The sequence below is a fragment of the Pieris brassicae genome, chromosome 9 (assembly GCF_905147105.1).
Source record: "Pieris brassicae chromosome 9, ilPieBrab1.1, whole genome shotgun sequence".
Taxonomy (NCBI): Eukaryota; Metazoa; Arthropoda; class Insecta; order Lepidoptera; family Pieridae; genus Pieris; species Pieris brassicae.
The window spans coordinates 14,023,551-14,043,419 of NC_059673.1; the positions used below are offsets into that span (position 1 = coordinate 14,023,551).

At 33.0% G+C, this 19,869-nt stretch overlaps 1 protein-coding gene across 4 annotated transcripts in view; it reads left to right on the top strand.

Moving 5' to 3' along the window:
• The window catches only part of LOC123714705 (autophagy-related protein 16), a 162,111-nt gene extending 142,598 nt beyond the window's left edge, over window positions 1–19,513 (top strand). For all 4 annotated transcript variants that reach the window (XM_045669098.1, XM_045669099.1, XM_045669100.1 and 1 more), the window contains 2 exons: window positions 7,613–7,733; window positions 14,373–19,513. In XM_045669098.1, coding sequence (XP_045525054.1) covers window positions 7,613–7,706 — 94 coding nt within the window. In that variant the 3' untranslated portion in view covers window positions 7,707–7,733; window positions 14,373–19,513. The remainder of the gene's footprint in view (window positions 1–7,612; window positions 7,734–14,372) is intronic.
• The last annotated feature ends 356 nt before the right edge of the window (window positions 19,514–19,869 follow it).

The window sequence follows — 19,869 nt, forward strand, 5'->3', positions numbered from 1 at the left end:
CTTAGGGTCCTTCAAGAAAAGAGCGTACCAATTCTTGAAAGGCCGGCAACGCACTTGCGAGCCTTCTGGCAATGTGAGTGTCCATGGGCGGCGGTATCGCTTCACATCAGGTGAGCCTCTTGCCCGTTTGCCTGCTATTACATAAAAAAACAGATTCTTAAATTGGCATTTGAATTCAAAATCCTTTGATATTAAAATTTAAGCAGTGCCAGCAAAGTTATCTATATTTCACTTAAAAAGATTTACCTTGTCTATCTTCTCCATCGTTTTATTTAAGTTTTTGAATGTAGCTATTAATTACTCATTTAATTTAATTTAAATTTAATTAACCACAGAATTAATCTTAGTGGACCCGTGTCTTAATGTAAGCTTTCTCAAGGAGCAGTGCCTTTTTGGTTACCTTACCTTCACATTGCCAACCGATATATTTAGTGGTAAATAAACACTTTGCAAAACTGAAACTAAACTATTCCTGGATCTTTCACCAACTTGTCTCATATAATAATAAAATAAAAATGTGTTTATTCATAAGTACATACGCATTACAATGTGTAATATTTGGTCAAAAAATACCTGTCTTGGGTTCCCAGCTCTTCCATAACAAACTTAATTATACATTCCTTAAAATATAATTTATATACATCTCTTATTTTATTTATTTTTCTTTTTGATTTTTCAACTGTTATCAACACGCTTGATATATGAGTGAGTGTGTGGGTCCAAATGTGTGAGTGAGTGAGTAAGTCAGTGAGTGAATTAATAAAGTGTGAATCACATACCAGTCTCATATGTGTGACAGATTTAGAAGTTCTTTTGAAGTATTAATATATTAAAATGTATGTTATTATAAGTACCTTTGTTGTCTTATACTGTTAAAAATAACTATAAGAAATAAATTTAAAAAAGCATTCACTATTATGTATTAGTTATATAAAAATTCTTATTTATATTTCTGTTGAGTTGTGGTTGAAAAAGTCAAATTAATTCATTATTTCAACAACCCACCCAAACCCTTCTTCAGACAAGATGGCGTCCGCGTCTCCTAGTCCCTATACTGGTTAACACATAACCACAAGCTTTTCAAGTTTTTTGCGACTTAATTATCATTCATTAAGTACACGAGTACACAAATTATATTTCAATCAAAAACAGATTCTGGCGAAATTAAACTCCAAGACAGTACTATGATTAGACAGGCGAAGATATTATTTATAAACATGCTTTGCAATGACGATTCTACTTATCTGTGATCTTTTTGTGTCACGTGACTGACAATAAAATTTAATGACGTAAAATCAATACTTTTATTTATAAATTTTATAAGTTATTCGGCCCCTACTTTTAATACAGAAAGCAATAACATTTTATTTCTAAAATTTATGTGTTTTGCAATATAAATCATCTTATCTAAACATTATCTATATAATGACTAACCGATAAATATTATATCAAAGAACATCTTTTAAATTAAGATAATGTATTCAATCCAAACTAGATACATTAGGATTACTGTAGTTTTAAAAGGAAAGCCTTTTTAAATATTTATAACACAAAATTATCATCATAAATGTTTAGAATTTTTTGGTATCGCAAATATATTCAAATTCATGAAACGTTTATGTGCGGGAACTTTAGCAAATATTAAGGTAGGCTCAGTAAATAAATGATATTGAGGTGAAACGAAGTATGCGTGGTGCTAGTGGATCAGGAACTGGTAAAAAAGTCTTGTTACTATTATATTCAAATACTCGAGAATTATAAGGAATAAATGCAGTAATACCCCAACAACCCGGTAGATCCGGACCGCGTTATAGGAAATCGCGTAAAAACTTTTTTGAAGTATACTGGAGCTTTAGGGAAAAATGATGACAGTAAATATATACAATGCGCGCGCACACCGTCACAAAAAAAACCGACACCCACCCATTAGCTATAGTCAACGTTCTAGTTTATTTTTTCTATTGTTAGGTGTCGTTTTTTCTACTAACGTAGAATTAAATTTTTGAAAACATTTTTATCTTGTTACCCTAACGTGACAAACGTAACGTTTTTTAATAATTCAAAAACAAGGAACACGAATTTAATAAAGTTATTTAGTTTTATTGTATAACAAAATAATTATAACAGGTACGCAAAACTAATTATGGACAAATCATTATACTTAACACTATCGAAATATAGAAAGAAAAGAGAAAGTTCCGCGTTATATGTGGTACGGAAAGCGCTTTATGCGAAAGCATGATATAGGTTTTACTTCTGCTGAAAATATCAGGCTATCGACTATCCGTTAGACCGCCAGCAACGATATACAAATTATTATTGATATTATTATATCAATTTAGCAATCAGCTACCAAAATTCGAATTAGTTTTTAATAATTTGAATATTCAAATCGAAATTCCTTCTTTATCGGTTTTGAAAGCTCGAAAATTATACAGCTTTGTGTATTCCTAAATATGTTAACTGTAAAAGAATCCAGTCCATTATAATTAAGACACACACATTCTACAGATACACTTTAGAAAAATATACTATATTAATGATACAATAAATGCTATGTTGACCTAGTGGCGTTAGCGTGCATCATCCCTGAGATCGTAGGTTCAATCCACGGCTGTGCCAATGGACTTTCTATCTATGTGCACATCTAACGTTCGTACAGTGAAGGAAGACATCGTGAGGAAACCGGTATGTCTGAAATCCAATCGACATGTCATACAGAAACCTGATTACTTATTTGTCTATGAAATAACAATTATTAAGACAGATGGTTGTAGCGCCAATGGATAATCTGTTATTATTAAAATTCATTTATTTATTTAAATTTAAATTATCATTGCTTCCGCAGAGAAATGTTTGATAAAAGTTATTGACTTATTTTTCAATTCACTTTACAAAAAGTTGCACTTGGAGCTACGGAAGCAGTTTTAAAGATTAACTAAGAGAACATCCTGAATTGATAAGGACCTAATTTAAATTTTGTTTTAATAGGTTATTTAACCTTTATGGACCGTAACTTAAAAAATAACGTAATCTTTTGGATTAACATCTGGCGGCTTCGTCAAGAGCCTTTTACTCCGGAAAGCCGTGGTGTCTTTATACCTTCAGTAGAATGAAAATGTTTTCTAGAAATGGACCCGAAAGATGTTGTCCTGTACTTAAACACAAAAAATGTGAGTTTGTACTAGTGTACACACGTAAGAAGTGAAACTTCTTCATGACCGTATTTTTCGAAAAATTATCTACTATATGCAACTTTACAGAAATTGGTTAAATGAAGTTAAATGCTTCACAAAGGGATTTTATTATCATAGACATGAATACAATTAATACAATTATTTCATTTTACCTTGTTACTACTAAAATTACTCAGAATTTCATTAATTGTAATAGATTTATTACTATCATTATTATCGTTATTATATATTTTTGTTATTAAAGGCTTCGAATCTCGTCGAATCAACCGTGGTAGGGTCAAGAAAAAGATGGTTCGTAACGGAATAATGTGACGCGTAACCGAAAATGTGACGGTAATTTTTTCCAACGGCGATAAAGAAGAACGCCGATAGCACTTCAAAAATATAATTATACATCTAAACCATTCTCGAACGTTAAACATACACCCTCAAAGTCAGTCAACCTATTTAGGAGCAATTTAAACACCAGTCGAAGACTTATGTACAGAAAATATATAGAAACATTTTGCTTAGACGTAAGCGCGTAATACGTTATTACAGCCAATTACTCTTTACTACTATTTTGCCTTTGTTGTAATAATATATACCGTAAATAGTACCAACGACGAGCATGCATAGCGAATGTCTTAAAAGTGGATGAAGCGATGGATCAGCACCATAGCAACTGGAAAGCTGTGGTATCTGCCTACCTCTTGGAAAAGGCGTGAATATATATATATAAAGAAATACATAATTAACGAATCTTAAAATTAATGCTATTAGAATTTAAAATACTCGTTTTGCTTCCATTCAAGATTGAACGATAGATCCACATATTCAATTTAAATTTTGATGGGCATACAAACATTTGATTATCAAATGATGCACCGTAACTAATTCGGCCCTTATGCGTTATCTGATTTAACTAATTGATCAGAATTCGGTTAAAGGTCGTAACGATTTAATTAACGTCGAATCTCACGAAGGCCTCACGTACCGTTAAGATGTACCAAGAGTGTGTGTTATTTATGGATTAGTGTAAATGCTTTCTTAGAGAATTATAAATATAGGTTGTATGTTTGTTTTATTGATCACTCTAACGATAAACTTTGGAAGCGCCGCCAATAAAATCTGATGAGCCAACAGATCAGGCGACGCAAGTGAAAATAAATAGGCTCCGAAGAGATTCCAATCCCTAAGCAGGCCGTTGATTGGAAGCGTGCCCGTCGCAAGCAAGACTAGCGTCGCTGATGAGGCAAAGAAGCTTGAAGCCCTTTCTGCTTAAGCTAGGATGCGATGGAGACTCACAGTGGACCCTGTGCCCCATCTCGTCGAAGTCGTTGGTTTATTGAAGACCTTGTCTATTAATCCATTATTATCGCCTATCTAATACAGATTGCGGAAAAATACTTTGTTACTAAAGTGTCATTCATTCATTCATTTGCGCTTCTAAATGAATTAACATTATTTACAGAGCCTCTTGCTCATTCGTTGTATGTTACGTTCGTAACTTTTGTATTTACTTACGGCTAAAAATTTTCAATAAGATATTTTATAAATTATCGATAAATATATTTGTCGATAATTAATCGCATTATTATTGTTTAAAGTATTGTATTAATTGTTAAGTATACCTTGAAAGAAAACAATTTTTAACCGGATTTAAGCAATGTGTATTATTATAAACTTATATGGCTGAAATCCAGGGTATACGGAGTGTTAGTACAAGGATGAAATCATGAATTCGCAACATTAGGGTGTGGACGGGTATGGTGACTGCGGAAGCGTTCCTGCATCTGGCAAGAGACTGACGGCTAACCTCCAGTAATGGAGAGACAATAAAAGAAGAAGTATTGTTAAGCCCGTTGTCAAGCATTTTTCAATAAACAAACGTAAAATGTCAATATTGTAAAAATTCATAATTAGTACTGATTATCAAAAGATGAAAACGCCAAAAATCGTAATTAAAAACGAAAACGTTTCGAGAAGATTTTTCGAACTGAAAATTCTGCTAAGCTACATTTCATTTAAATAAGTATTCTATACTGGTTTGCTAATTAAGTCTGTATGTATTAAGACCTTATATCCAAACGGGCTTGGACCCGATTTTGGCTCGGCATATGCCTTCCTGGTACCAAATTGCTTGGCTCGTTATACGGACCCGATGCGGTATGTGTAAACGAACCGCGCATACTCTCTAATTCTTGTTTATGCGGCCCCTTATCGAGGATAAATACGATAATAAAGCTATAAACTAGCCGCTATACAATAAGCGCAATAATTGGTGCTCTTTAAACTAATAGTTACTGTAAGTAGTTTGAAGGTATAATTTAAATGCTTTGTTTTAATTGATAAACTGTTTGAAGACAAGAGGCGTAGCTGCTTAGCTGGTAAAATGATATTAATTAGGTAACTTTCATATATTTAGCCTATGTATCTTTTGAGTCCAAGACTCAAGTCTATGAATGTTTCGTGATCATTTAAATTTTCTTATAAGTGATCCGCCTTCAGTGTCACTGTAACGCGTGCCTTGTTTCCACGCGATAATTTAATTTGTCGTATGAAATATTGCTAAATGCATACAGAGAATTAAAAATCCATTGGTGCACAGCCATGATTCGAACCCATGACCTGAGGTTGAAATTAAATAGATATCAGTTTTCGAGTGATATATGAAGACAAAACTGATTTATTTATGAATTATATTTAAATTAATTAACTCACGTACATACATACCCTCGCTATCACACAACACTGCCCTATTAGGTATTACTTAATATATATATATATATATATATATATATATATATATATATGTGAAAAAAATGGTCTTGGCTATGAACTCAATGTATACTTGCTACTAATAATGCACCCAACCAAACAGAGAATATTGGAAGGAAATACAGCGTCTAACGTAATTACTGGCAAAAAACAGAATTAAACTCATTCAAATTTCTGATACTAGTAACTCATATATAGTGAAACATAATCCATTGTAAATTTTAGAGTAAATAAATCTTTTATTATTATTACTTACTTATAAAGTAGGATAAGGAGGCATCGAAGCTTGTCCGATATCAAAATAAATAAAAAACTTGGACAACGCTAATATAATACCTACACCTATTCTAAGGAAATGCTGTATATATATACCGTTCATTATTCCAAGAAATATTACGACGACAAAATGCACCAGTTATGAAGTAAACTATGGAACGAAGTTTATGATCTTTAAAAGATTTTGTCGAAATGACTTCCTTTTAAGACCCATCTAACAACGTACGAATGACATTTATCACGCGCGAGATGAGATGTGCATCGTAATTGTTATGGCTACCAGTTTTTAAGAAATGATTTAATCCTTACATTTAATTAAATTGTTTGTAAATCCTCAGGAACATAATAAGTAAAAACTTCGTAAATACCTAAACTCTTTACACTTATTAAAGATCTAATAAACTATGTAATACAGAAAACGAGCAACAAAAATATCAGTTTACACTTACAAAAGGGAAGTACTCATCACCTCAAAGCTCGTCAACAATCGTACACCAATCAAATTATCGCCACTGCCCATCATTGACACAGATAACAAATTCATTAAACAAATTATGTAATTTAACGAAAACTCTTTCATTTATTAAATAATATTTTTGTACCCAATTTACGTTCAATCGTGAATACCTTTAGTCATATTTCATTTCCGAGCCATTACTTTGCGTTAAATCAGCATTAGAAATGTCAAAGCTCATATATTTGTCGGTCTAACGTTAAGTTCAAAGATTTATCAGTATCGGAATTCACTATTCAAGGTTCGCTATTCACTAGTTCCCGATCTGACGTGTTCTTCACTCACGACTTCACTCTCCGAACAATTATTCAATTTTATTAACGGGACCGAATGATATTTAAGCATATCTCGAGAAGTTGTATTGATATATCCAATTACGACATTTATGGATGGTTTTCTTAGTCTATTATCTGTGAATAAATGTCATCCCTCTCTAGCTAAATACAGTGTAGGAGTCTTTTTGCGTATTTCTGCTTAGACTTTGTTTCTTATCCGAGAATTTCTGGAACCCAGCTGTTAATAGCTATAACTTATAAATTGTAACGCACTTTGTGTGTCTTAGATTAAGTTAAATATAAAATCTACTAATATTTTTTAATACTTTAAATTCTTGAGATTTCATTAACATTTTTAAACACTTTATATTGTCAACATAATGTTTTGCGAAGAGTTTGTATACCTAGTTGTTTGTATCGTTACGTTTTTCAAATAAGTACAATATTTCAACAGGCATTTTGAAATTATAAGAATTATAGCTACGTTCGTTCTTAATGTATTTTTAACAAATTACAAAAAAAACATTGACCATGAAGTTTTAATAGTAGAATTATCTAACCATATTAAATATTTTATTTTATTTTTCTAGAACTGCAGTGACAGCCGTGTCATGGCACCCGCAGTCAGGTCTTCTCGCATCTGTGGATCGCGCGAAGCGAGCTGTCATTTGGGGTGATTTGTGACAGGCATGGCAAACTCAGCCTCCGCAGGTAATCGATATATAATCAATATATCCCTATATTTTGCCTGTATTAAATGCCTTTAATGATCTTTATGTTTAGTATTGATTAGATTTACAATCATCGTAAATCCGCTGGCTTGTATTATGATTACTAAAAAGTGAATTTTACACTTACAAGCTATACATGACAACTGACTTTTTTATCGTGTTTACTTAACACTTCCCTTGTCTTTTGTGACAACCTTAATCGAATAAATATCATTTTGCTGGCAACATTATCATCTTATGACAGGCCGGTAAAGAAATTGTCATTCTTTGCTTCTAACTATCTCACTTATTAAGTGATGTAATTTCACTCAGATAATTAGCCATGAATGCTTATTGCTCCTTTAAATATCCTTCATCTTTTATGCTAATAAGGACCAATTTGAAATAAAGATTGACAGCATCCAGGACCTACGTCTCATCTTTAGACATACAATAATTATATCCTTTTACTCATGAGATAACGCTTGATGTAAGATGCTATCGTGTTACCTACGCATTAAGCGATAAGTGGGTTCGTTTAAATTATTGCAATTATAATTTGCTCCATAAATCGAATATATAAAGCTCTTATATAAACTCGACAAAGTATAAAACGCAGTTGTAGAATAACAATAACATATTGGCGCAGATCAACATAGATTATATTCATTAAGTATATTATGCTTTAGTCTATCTATATTAAAATAAGTAGATACTAATATTAGTAGATACTACTACAAGTAAGGGAATAATAATAAAAATATTTGATTTATTGAAAGATTGCATTTTTTACATTGTAGATGACACCAGAGCTGGTGTTTTCCTTGCTCAACCAATAAGTATCGCAATATAGGGAGGAACCATAAGTTTTATCGTTTATATTAGCTTTCTATTTATCAATTTTTAACTATTATTATTAATTTGTGAAAAGCCGTGTTGGCCTAGTGGCTTCAGCAATCAGCATGCGACTCTCATCCCTGAGGTCGTAAGTTCAATCCCCGGCTGTGCACCTATGGACTTTCATTCTATGGCATCGCATTTAACATTCGCTCGAACGGTGAAGGAAAACATCGTGAGGAAACAAGCTTGCCTTTAGACAGTCGACGGCGTGCGTCAGGCACAGAAGGCTACACCTACTTGCCTCTTAGATTAACAAATGATCATGAAACAGATACAAAAATCTGAGGCCCAGACCTAAAAAGGTTGTAGCGCCATTGATTTATTTTTATTTTATTATTAATTTGTAGGTTAAGAAGATTGTAGTATGCTAGACCAAAATAATAGATTACTTCATTAAAAAGAAAATGTAGTATCTATTTTATGTCAAAGTCATTAAAACAAACATAGTAAATAGCAATACAATTGTGGGGTACAACGTTTATATTTTTAAATATTTTTTAATTTTTAATCGTTAATATATACATTGAAAAATTTGTCTATGCCCAAAAATATTCTACTGTCTTTAACCTTGTAGCAATGTACTACAAATATTTAAACTATTAGACAGATTAGTAGCGCATGCGCAGACGGTATAATTACCTGCCTCTGACCTTTCTAGTGACTGACCTCGTGACAGCTCACTGAGAGCTATGACACTTGCGTCACCTTGATCCTTCGTATGTAACTGTAATATGCAATTTCATTGCTTGGATATTTACACGTAACTCTTCTTAATAATTATGATTATTCTAAATTCAAACTTTGAGTGGTTTCAAAAACCTTGAGAACGTATTAGGATTATCAAATGATAAACAAAGAAAACTTACCAAAGCAAAATTTTACGTTCTTGGCGCTATTTAGTAGTTTTTGTTCTATAAACAATTAGACGATCAACTTTCTGTGCCTGACACGTTACACATTTTGGTTTACCACCAGCTTGTAATAATTGTGTACATAGGACGGCTAGGATTCCAATACCAGCTTTAAGTTGAGAGATGCACCCGACGGCTTGTATTGAAAACTCAAAAGCTTTTTGTTCCATTTTAAAGTAGGCTAAGTCGCGGTTATAAGTGAAATCGTACCCATAAAAGCCTTTGGTATGTGATGCCTTGTTTAAAATAATTATAGCTCGACCCAATAATTTGCGTTCGATAATTTGACCATTACCTAAAATTCACCTTTGTTAAAAATGAGTTTAGCGGTTATGTACAAAACAAAATCGCCGACAAGTGAAAGCGTGACTTTCGACTTTCATTGAGTTTTTGTATGTATGAACTATGGATTCGTGCTGACCGAACAATATCACATGCATTGTCCAACACCTTCACTTTGAAAACCAACGAACCAATTGGTATTAATATTAATTGATACTAGGAATTCAACACTTGTAAATTGTAGTAAATGATTAGATTATGGTTATGTAACCAAATTATCTATTTGTATTCATTCTATATTATTTAAGATAGGTTATTCATATGATAGGTTTATACCGGAAAGTAAAGATTATGCAACATGTTACTAACATTAACAGCACGAGAGGTAACGCGGGTGGCGCCGGGCAGCGGGCTCCGACTCACCCCAAAAATATCATGATGATATTTCTGGAGTAGTTGGCGCCAGGACCTGGCAGGAGACGCCAACCCATTATGTTAATGATGTCCCTTTTTATGAAAGGGGAGACTTCGACACTCCCCTGCTGTTTAGCCACTCGGTCAGATATCTGCCTGACTGCGTGCCCGATAGGCTAGGATGTAATAAAAAAACCCTCAAAGTAGTGAGGGTAGATGCAAATTTTTATTTTATGTGCTTAATGTCAACTAAATATCGACCACTAGATTTCGTCACAGACCTTCCGTTAACCATTCAATTAGCTTTATTGAATTAATATATGTATAACATCTAATACAACGTTTAATATATGGCTTATTTATATTTTTTGTTCGAACCAAGAATTCCAATAAAAGAAAATATTTAGATTTTCTTTACTACATAAGTAAAATCATTGTGTTGAATAAATTAACTTCACACTTAAATTATATTACAACATCTCTGCGGGAAGTATTGGGATCAATCACTGGTTAATCACGTCACATTCACGATCTATTCTGTTAGGTATAAAACGGTTCTGTTAAATAAAGCGGAAAAATTACCAATCCAATTTTCAGAACGTGTTTGTTATTGTACTATTATAAGCGTGACACACTTTCATTTCCCAAAGCTTTTTCAAATTATTTATGCATTTTAAAATGTATTCTGTTATACTTTTTGTTTACTGTTTATTGTTTAACTTGTATTACCCTGTAGTCACAGGACATTAAATCCGAATAACTATTTGTTCATTCGGATTTCTGGTTAATCCTATGAACTAGTCTTTTATTGACAACTAACTTAATATTAGCCATTTGTATTGAACATTTTTGATTCTGTTGCTTAATTAAAGGTAAATATGTGTTATGTCGAAATGACATTAATGTACATAAGTTATAGACTACAAGACAATATAAATGCCATATTTTTTCGTTTAATGTTTTATTTTATTTTATTTATAACCACTTCGTTGCATTACAATATAAAAATTGAAGTTAATTAAATAAAAATTACGGCAACTGGCGGCCTTATCGCTTTCGAGCGATCTCTTCCAGGCAACCACTGGAGAAAAAAATGTATTTATTGAGATAAAGTAGGCAAGAAGTGCAAAAATGCATATTATATTATTAAGGCCATACTAAACAGGAACAAAAAAATTATATTAATTATAATACAAAATTCGTTCCAAATCTAGTAAAATCTCTTTGTTTATTTAATACGATATATCCATCGCGGGTTCTATTGCAAAGAAAATTATGTTATCATTACGAAAATCATCAAAACAAACGCTATATGTACGATAAACAATCTTCCTTACGAGTTGTCTTCAGTAATTGTATTTCTGAATCATCTTACTAAATTATGGTAATAAAAATTGTAAATTCTATTAATTGCTCATGTAAACAAATATGTATAACTATGCCCGCGGCTAAACCAAATGCCGTTACTTCTTGTTCGGTTACGTTTCGGCGTAATGACTCGACCAATCCACGCACGAAACTCAGATCTTAATCACATACGAATTGATAACGCACTGTCGCGTTGTGTAGATAGACACATAAATATGTCTCAACGAGATTGCTATACATTTCACGACCGAAGAGAAATAATATCCAAATTATTCAGAATATTTTAATTTCTCACACATTCAAAGTACCGCAAAGTTATTAATTAAAGAGAAGCCCAATACGTCATCTGGCTTTTCAGTTCAGCGATTGTGATCTTAATTTCACACTATAAAAACGAAGGCAAAAACTCCTGAGAATATTTCCGCTCCTGTCGGCTCAGTTATGCGAAATTCCTGTATCACACCGGATAGATAAGTAGATTGCGTCTAACTAGAAATACTACTTATCCTTTATCGTTAACATTAAAATTGAAGAAGACACTTGGATGTGAACAACGAGGCCACCCGAGCATGACACGCTTCAACTTAGTCCAGTTCATCGCTCTCCGAATAATTATAACATATCATTATTTGTGACAGTCCTAACACCTTTGAGGCGATTTAATGGCGGCTATTACCAAATCACTTTCAGAGATTTACAATAAAGAACTCACAATGCTTATGTCGCTTCGTTTGTGATTGTTATCTTGTCTTTAAGATGTGGGTCAACTTTTATTTCCTAAACGGAACAATTTGCCTCCAAGCGAGATTTGGTAAATTATCGCAATTGAATTATTTGGGGCTATCATTTCGTCTGTGTGAACTTCTCAAGCAATTTTGTCTATTACAAGTCGTTTCACAAATAACTACTTTGTAGGTTGTACTGAATGTACAATTTGATTAGACATGCACTTTTAAAAGTTATCTATGTATATCGCGTTAGTCTCGCTCAGAAATAACTTGGTCGAATTTTAGTTTTGCTTTAATTTACGGGAAATGACTCAATATCTCTTTAATTTATGGAAAAAATCAATTTACAGGTTAGGTTCCATCCTAACGCAATATTGGGTTTTCCTAGACAACTTGCTAACCAGGATACTCGTCCAACTCTTAGAAAACCTGATGGTGATGTTCCACTAACGCCATCTCAGGATTAGAATTCCTATCTGTCTTCTTCTTAATCATTGCTAATTAGAGGCAAGTAGTAGTTCAGCTGTTTGTGCTTGGAACGCTCTGACATTTTTTGCGTTTGGTGGTTTCTCCATCGCATGCAAAAGTCTACTATATATAATATTATTAGTTGTATAACATAACCTGAGTAAATTCCATACTCCTCAGGGTTGCGAGACTTCACGCCACTAAAGCCCTCCTATTTATAAAAAAAAACAATGGCGCTACAACCTGTTTAGGTCTGGGCCTCAGATTCCTGTATCTGTTTCATGATCATTTGTTATCATAGGGCAAGTAGATGATCAGCTTTCTGTGCGTGACGCACGTCGTCGATTTTTGGGTCTAAGACAAGCCGGTTTCCTTACGATATTTTCCTTCACCGTTCGAGCAAATGTTAAATGCGTATAGAATGAAAGTCCATTGGTGCACAGCTGGGGATCGAAACTACGACCTCAGTCGAGAGTTTTTTTTTAATGAAGTGAGAATGCGCTTACGCAGGCCCGCGCTAATGATATCGCTTGACACGGACAATGTGGGGCTACACATACAATGAAAACCTTCTGCTATTTAGAGGGGTAGCGAGACGCCACACACTAAAACACCTCAGCCCTTTACACGCCCATAAGATGGGCCTTCGGGGTTCGCCAGGCATTCTACCCAAGGGACCCACGCTGAAGCCACTACGCCAACCTGCTCTGCTTATTCTACATATTATAAAAATCATCTCTTTGATCGAAAAGTCTTTTGTTCCAAATATAGAACGCCACAGCGTCGGCAATTCACTAACGATATAAATCGAATCTCTGAATCGATTTGAAATAGTGCTGTGATATACAAATATATGAGAAGTGTTAATAACGGTTACTCTACAATAAACATATCATGTTTTCTATTCGTACTCTGCAAAATAGTCGCAAATATTATGTCGAAATGACATTTATGTACATTTGAGTAAAATGTATTTAGGCGATAAAAGATAAGTCTAGAGAGAATTCCTTAACCTTGTTTGAACTTACAAAATGATATGGCCCGCGTTAGGGAAATGTTTATCGTGTTTAGAAGTGTTTGGATTGTATAAATAGGTAACTAAAGTCTTGGGTAAATAAATAGACAACGGTTTTTAATACGAATATTTAATGTTTGCTTGATTGTGATTGGTCAAATGGTCTTCCATCGGTGGACTTCAGATCTGCTCGGGTTGTTGTATTAGAAATTATATTGATCAATGACATGAATGAAATAAGATATCGTGTCGTCTTTTGTCTAATTGAAAATTCGTAATATATCAAAATTATAAAATATTTTCTACCTGATATATCTTCGTTGTAATTTGGTTCTGGAGCTTTTTCAAACCTGATGCATTTCTCACCTTGACGGATAAACTAATAAAATAAATGCTCCTATTGTGTATTAAATTATACGATACATAATATTTTTTATTATAAATTGTGAAATAGTTTCAATCGTTATAACAACGGTAGTTAATGTAAGTGACACGATAGATAATCTTCCCCAAACAATTACTAAGCCAATATTTAATGAAATGTCTGCTTTCAGGTTCCTAAACCCGAGACTCCAACAGCGGAAAGCGCTGACGGCGGTGAAAGCGGAGAGGTGATTGAGTTTCTACGCGGCATCACAACAGATATTCTTCATAGACTCACGTAATACACAGTTTTTACTGACAAGCAAGGCTTGTATGTGAATTTCTTTAGTCTCGAAATTTGTATGATTAGGATCTTGTGTAAGTCACGTGCTTTGATTGAATTCTTATATAACGATGTGTCAATAATATCAAAACACATCAGCTTTGAACTCATTTCAAAGCTGATGTATTACTTTTAAAAATTAAATTTTAAACTATAAAATGGAATTTTGTACAAATTAAGAAATGGAACAAAATTAATTGCTGTTATAGGCGCCGTAATTATTTAGAAACCGCTAAATATATATATATATATATATATATATATATATAATATCGATGTTTCCTTAAATCATTTGTAACCAAATTAATAACGACGAAAACAAACCCACGCGTTCATGTGTTGGCTTTTTTGTGTGTTGGTAAAAACACACACATAAAAAAGTCGAAGGAAACACGGTTGATTAGAGCCTTAAGCAGTCTCCAGCTTTTTCATTTGTCTAACATGTACTATTTAACGGATATCGATCTTGCGAATAAAAAAATAAAAATTGTATTTGTAAATACTAATTGGGTGCTATGTTTAAGTCATGTTTTTACGCGCGATTGCACTACACGCTGTCTTCCGAATTATTTTCATTCCTTATTAACTGGGTGACGTAATTACGGTTTTTGGAGCCCGACGTTGGGGCCTCACTAGGGGAACGTACGTTCTGTAGTCTAAGATTTAAGACACTAATTGTGTCGTTTAATTTTCAACTTGATACCATTATATAGTATAATTATAATGTCGTGATCTGAATCCGTGAGGCTTTACCGTCGTCACCATTGCTATCTAAACACATTGCCTACAACTATAATAACTTAAAGGTCTCAGGTTCTATTTATGGCAAAATAACATATATCTGCTTAATAGGCACAGAAGACTTACCTTGACAAAGGGACCCTAAAAACAATATCAATTAAACAAGCTCCAAGATTGGGACTAACGGCCGCTTTCTATACTGCTTCTATAATCTAACAATATTTCTAATCTAGATTTTCACAAATTTAGATGGATACATGTCAGAATTTATACTGTCGAATTCAAAGATATTTTACAAAAACGATCCATCGATCGGTTATTGAAAAGTATTTTATGAGAGATGGATTGAAATATCAACCTCTAATCGTAAAAATTGGATTGGGATTAAGTATAGAAAGCGGTTGGTAGACTAAAAACAGTTACAAAATCTTGTAACTTAACGTTCATTTTAATTCATATGTTAAGCTTCGAAAGCTAAATAAATGGCTATTTCAGCCCCTCCCTGTGGTTACGCCACTGATTGTTAACTTAAGTTTTAATTATAACATTATTTCTTGGATCGTTTCGTTAAAAGGTTTTTTCTACAAAGTGTTTTTTTGATAGATAGAGAAATAGTTCAAAAATACGTGGCCACGACGCCAAATATTCAAGACGATATAATTATATTCAATAGTTTCATACAAAGTTAAAAAGCAAATTCTAAATAAAGGAAACTTTGCAATATACAAGTTTTTTATAAGGCTGTCCTTAAATTAGAGCAGTGTTGGCCTAGTGGCTTTAGCGTGCGACTCTTATTCTTGAGGTCGTATGTTCGATCCCCAACTGTGCACCAATGGCTTTCTCTCTATGTGCACATTTAACATTCGCTCGAACGGTAAAGGAAAACATTAGATGATACCGGCTTGCTTCGACAGCGTTTGTCAGGCACAGGAGGCTGATCACCTGCTAGCCTAATTAAAAAAGGCCAAATTTATGAGGCCCGGTCCTAAATAGTAATTTTACTAATGATTTTTTTAATTTCATTCGCATTAAAAAGGCTTTTTCACTTTTAATAGTTCTACCGTCATTTTGATAGCTAGTATTTCGTCATATTACTCAGTAAAGTACGATAATAAGTCAGTTAATTAATGCGACTAAACCATTGTTGCTGTGGTATAACAAATAACCCTTACTACATATTTGTTTTCCCAACTTGGCCGGGATCAAAGGGCACACGCTTCCGACTCATTAGCACACAATGCGACTGGCGGACAATTCTCGCGATCAATAAACCTATCTATTACTGAGATAGCAACTTTGTCACAGCTAATTAGGAGACTCAAATGATTTCTATAAATGGCTTAAAAAGCTCTTAATTCTTCTTTGAAGTGTCAAATCTTTCACACATTTCATTACTTTAATCTACCAAGTGAGATGGGACACTACTGTCGAACACACTCCAAGAAGTGGACATCACGCACGGTGATGACATTACTATATGCCGAAGGATACCACTCTTAACAGCCGCTAACGCACCCACTAACATAGGTGTCCATGGGCGGCGATGGCTGGCCTTTTGAGTGTCCCATAGGTTCGTTTGCCTATTCTATAAAAAAATAATAAGTCGTAATTCTACTGTAACATATAAAAATGTTGCCATCAGATCTGGTGATTCGAGAGCGTTGCATCTATAATGAATCATCCTGGACTTCTGCCGTTAAAATTTGTTTTGAAATAATTCAGTTTTATGTATCTATATACTTAATCCGAACCTTAATGGCAGATTATCTTTTTAAGATGTTCATTTCGTGCCACCAATGAAGTGTATGTAAAACAAATGAGTTTGATAACGCCACCTATCGGAGCGTGTTTGTAAATATTTTGTGACGAGCAAAATTAATCTATAATTGAACCCTTTTAATCATATTTTTAACTGTCAATGAACCCCATTAAAACGCTAATGAAATTACATGTTACCGACCGCTTAATTACTCAAATGCGACGCCATGTAGAGTTAAAGAAACATGGCGCCATGAAAAGCAATTGTCGATAAAAACACACAACTTTTGTCCGTATTGTTTGAAATGTTTTTTCTTATTGCTAATGGTGACCGTTTCATTGAAATCTATTTCGCGTTTAAAATCGAAATTTATTTATGTGTCATACACATAGAGGTTTCCAACGGATAAATGAATTGAAATTACAAAAAATCCATTTCATGACCTCAAAATCTAAATTTGTTTGTAAAATGATCTCTCAAAACTCAGATTTGTTTCCGATGGTAATCAAATTACGAACACATACCCTCTGGCGCACCTACTTACAAGTAACTGTCTCTCTAGATTAATGTTCTTGCCAAAAAACATGTCATACATTTAAGATGTTGTTATACTCATGCGGTTTAGATTGATTGTAGGAGACAACTCTCAGACGCTTTTGCGTAATGGGAAGTGTTGTTTGTGAATCATAAAACTCGAATACACATTCGCGTTAGAAGTCCATTTTATGTCACTTTAATTAAAATTTCATAAATTTGTATGCTATGTGATTTTGGGAAACACGAAGTATATAAAAATTATTTAGGAATTCAACTTTGAAGGTGTGTAGCTAGTCACATAAAATTGGCTGTTCTTTATTCAAAATTATAATCGAATTTAGTTAATTATTAGAATTTTTGAACATTTATTTGTAATCTATTTTTTGGTGTAACTGAATTTTATATAATTTTAACCTTGCTTTTTGTGAGCCTCATATAATGTTGTACTTATTTTTAAATACGTGTATAGCAGGCACAAATGTTTTTTCAATTCTTTTTAACACTATCTTTGCTATGCTTATAAAATACGTAAGTAAGCCAATAAAGTTTTTAAGTTTATTATCTATCATAGATTTATGTTTGACGCGATTTTTTCAATAAACTTAGACGCGTGTATAACCCTACTTCTTGCGTTGAGATTCGGTATAATCTATTCAATTTATTAAGCAATCAAACAACAAACTCCTATATTTGTTATTTATCATTAAATTTTTCTGTAACTCCGTATTGTAAAGTCTGGATTTTGTCTTCGTAATTTTAATAACGGGCATAATTAAATATACTATTGGCATGGTTCTAGGTTAGTTTAAAGACTTATTGCGACCTATCTGTCAAAATCCCATTAACTTAAACCCGTACAGAATCATTTTCTGAGAATAAGCGGCTAGTTAAGGGAGTGAACATTTTAATCGAGTAACAAGCGATCGAGTCGAAAGTTTCAGTTCTTTTGTTGTTCTAATCTATGATAAGATAACTGACTCTGTACGGGTATCAATTCTCACTTAACCTTACAGTTCATTATTATTGATTATTTGTTATTTATTCCCAAAAGTACTCTATAATAGTTCGCAACTGCGTGCCGGCCTTTTAAGAAAATATTTGTATGAAATAATCTTTCTTCTCTTTGTCGTTAAACATTTCATGCAGACGTTGCGTTTAATACTTTCTCAAACTCATTGTGCAACTGAGATATTATAACAACGACAGATAAATATTATTATTACAGAATTATTGAATACAATAACTTGTAATATAATAACAATGTACTCTTTGATATTTCAAAGAGTACATCTTTGATCTATCAAAGAATACAGTCACACTTCGTCTATACTTTTATTTTCTCGTAAATGGCAACTTATTAGTTTTATTACGGTGTAATGCACGTGAAATATATGGTAATGTCAGGAGTAATCTACAGCAAAGAATTGTCTTTACCGGTGAAATAGGAAATGTTACTGCCATATGCCTTATTTTGAGCAATAATGTGTGATAAAAGCAGACTTATAGTTGATGCAATATCATTGTTATATGAATAGATTTAATGCCTACAGATCTGCACGAACAAAACGAATGATCGAACAGTTATAGTAATACCAATTCTTTCTATAAAATAGTTTTTGAAAATATCTAACAAAGCTGTGGTAATGTTTGTGCTGTGCTCGGTACTGTGAGGTTTCATCATTCAAAAATGTGCACAAGTTTTCCATACAAAACTCCATTACTGTAACGATTCGACTATATATCTCGTACTAAGGGTATAATTCTTATACAAGCGGATAAAAGCTTTTTTCTATAGTTTTATAAAGTGGACTAAGTAGTACATTGCCTGTGGTGTTGTGAGAGCATAATAAAATGTAATTCTTTTTTACAATTTCGTATATAAGCTGTTGTATAAATCTTTGAAAATTATTTTTGTATTTAAAAATATTCTTAGCACAACATAATATGTAAATAATATGTATTTGTTCTTAATTGTACGATATTTTATTAATAAATAATTCGTTGTATCTCGTGTACTTATTTATTTTAACTTTTACAGGACGTAGAACTGACTCTTGAACAATTTGCGAAATAACATTGCAAAATAATTATTAAAAAAAAATTTAGTCATTTCATTTTGAATACTGGCTATGCACCAAAAAAACCAGTGACCTTTGGGCCTCAAATTTCCTGTATCTGTTTCGTGATCATTTGTTTTTTTTCTTATAGGAGTGATGAAGCTTCTGTAGCCGACACACGCCATCGACTTTATTGGGTCTAAGTTGCGCATTTCTTCACCGTACGAGAGAGAGTGTAAAAATGAGCACGT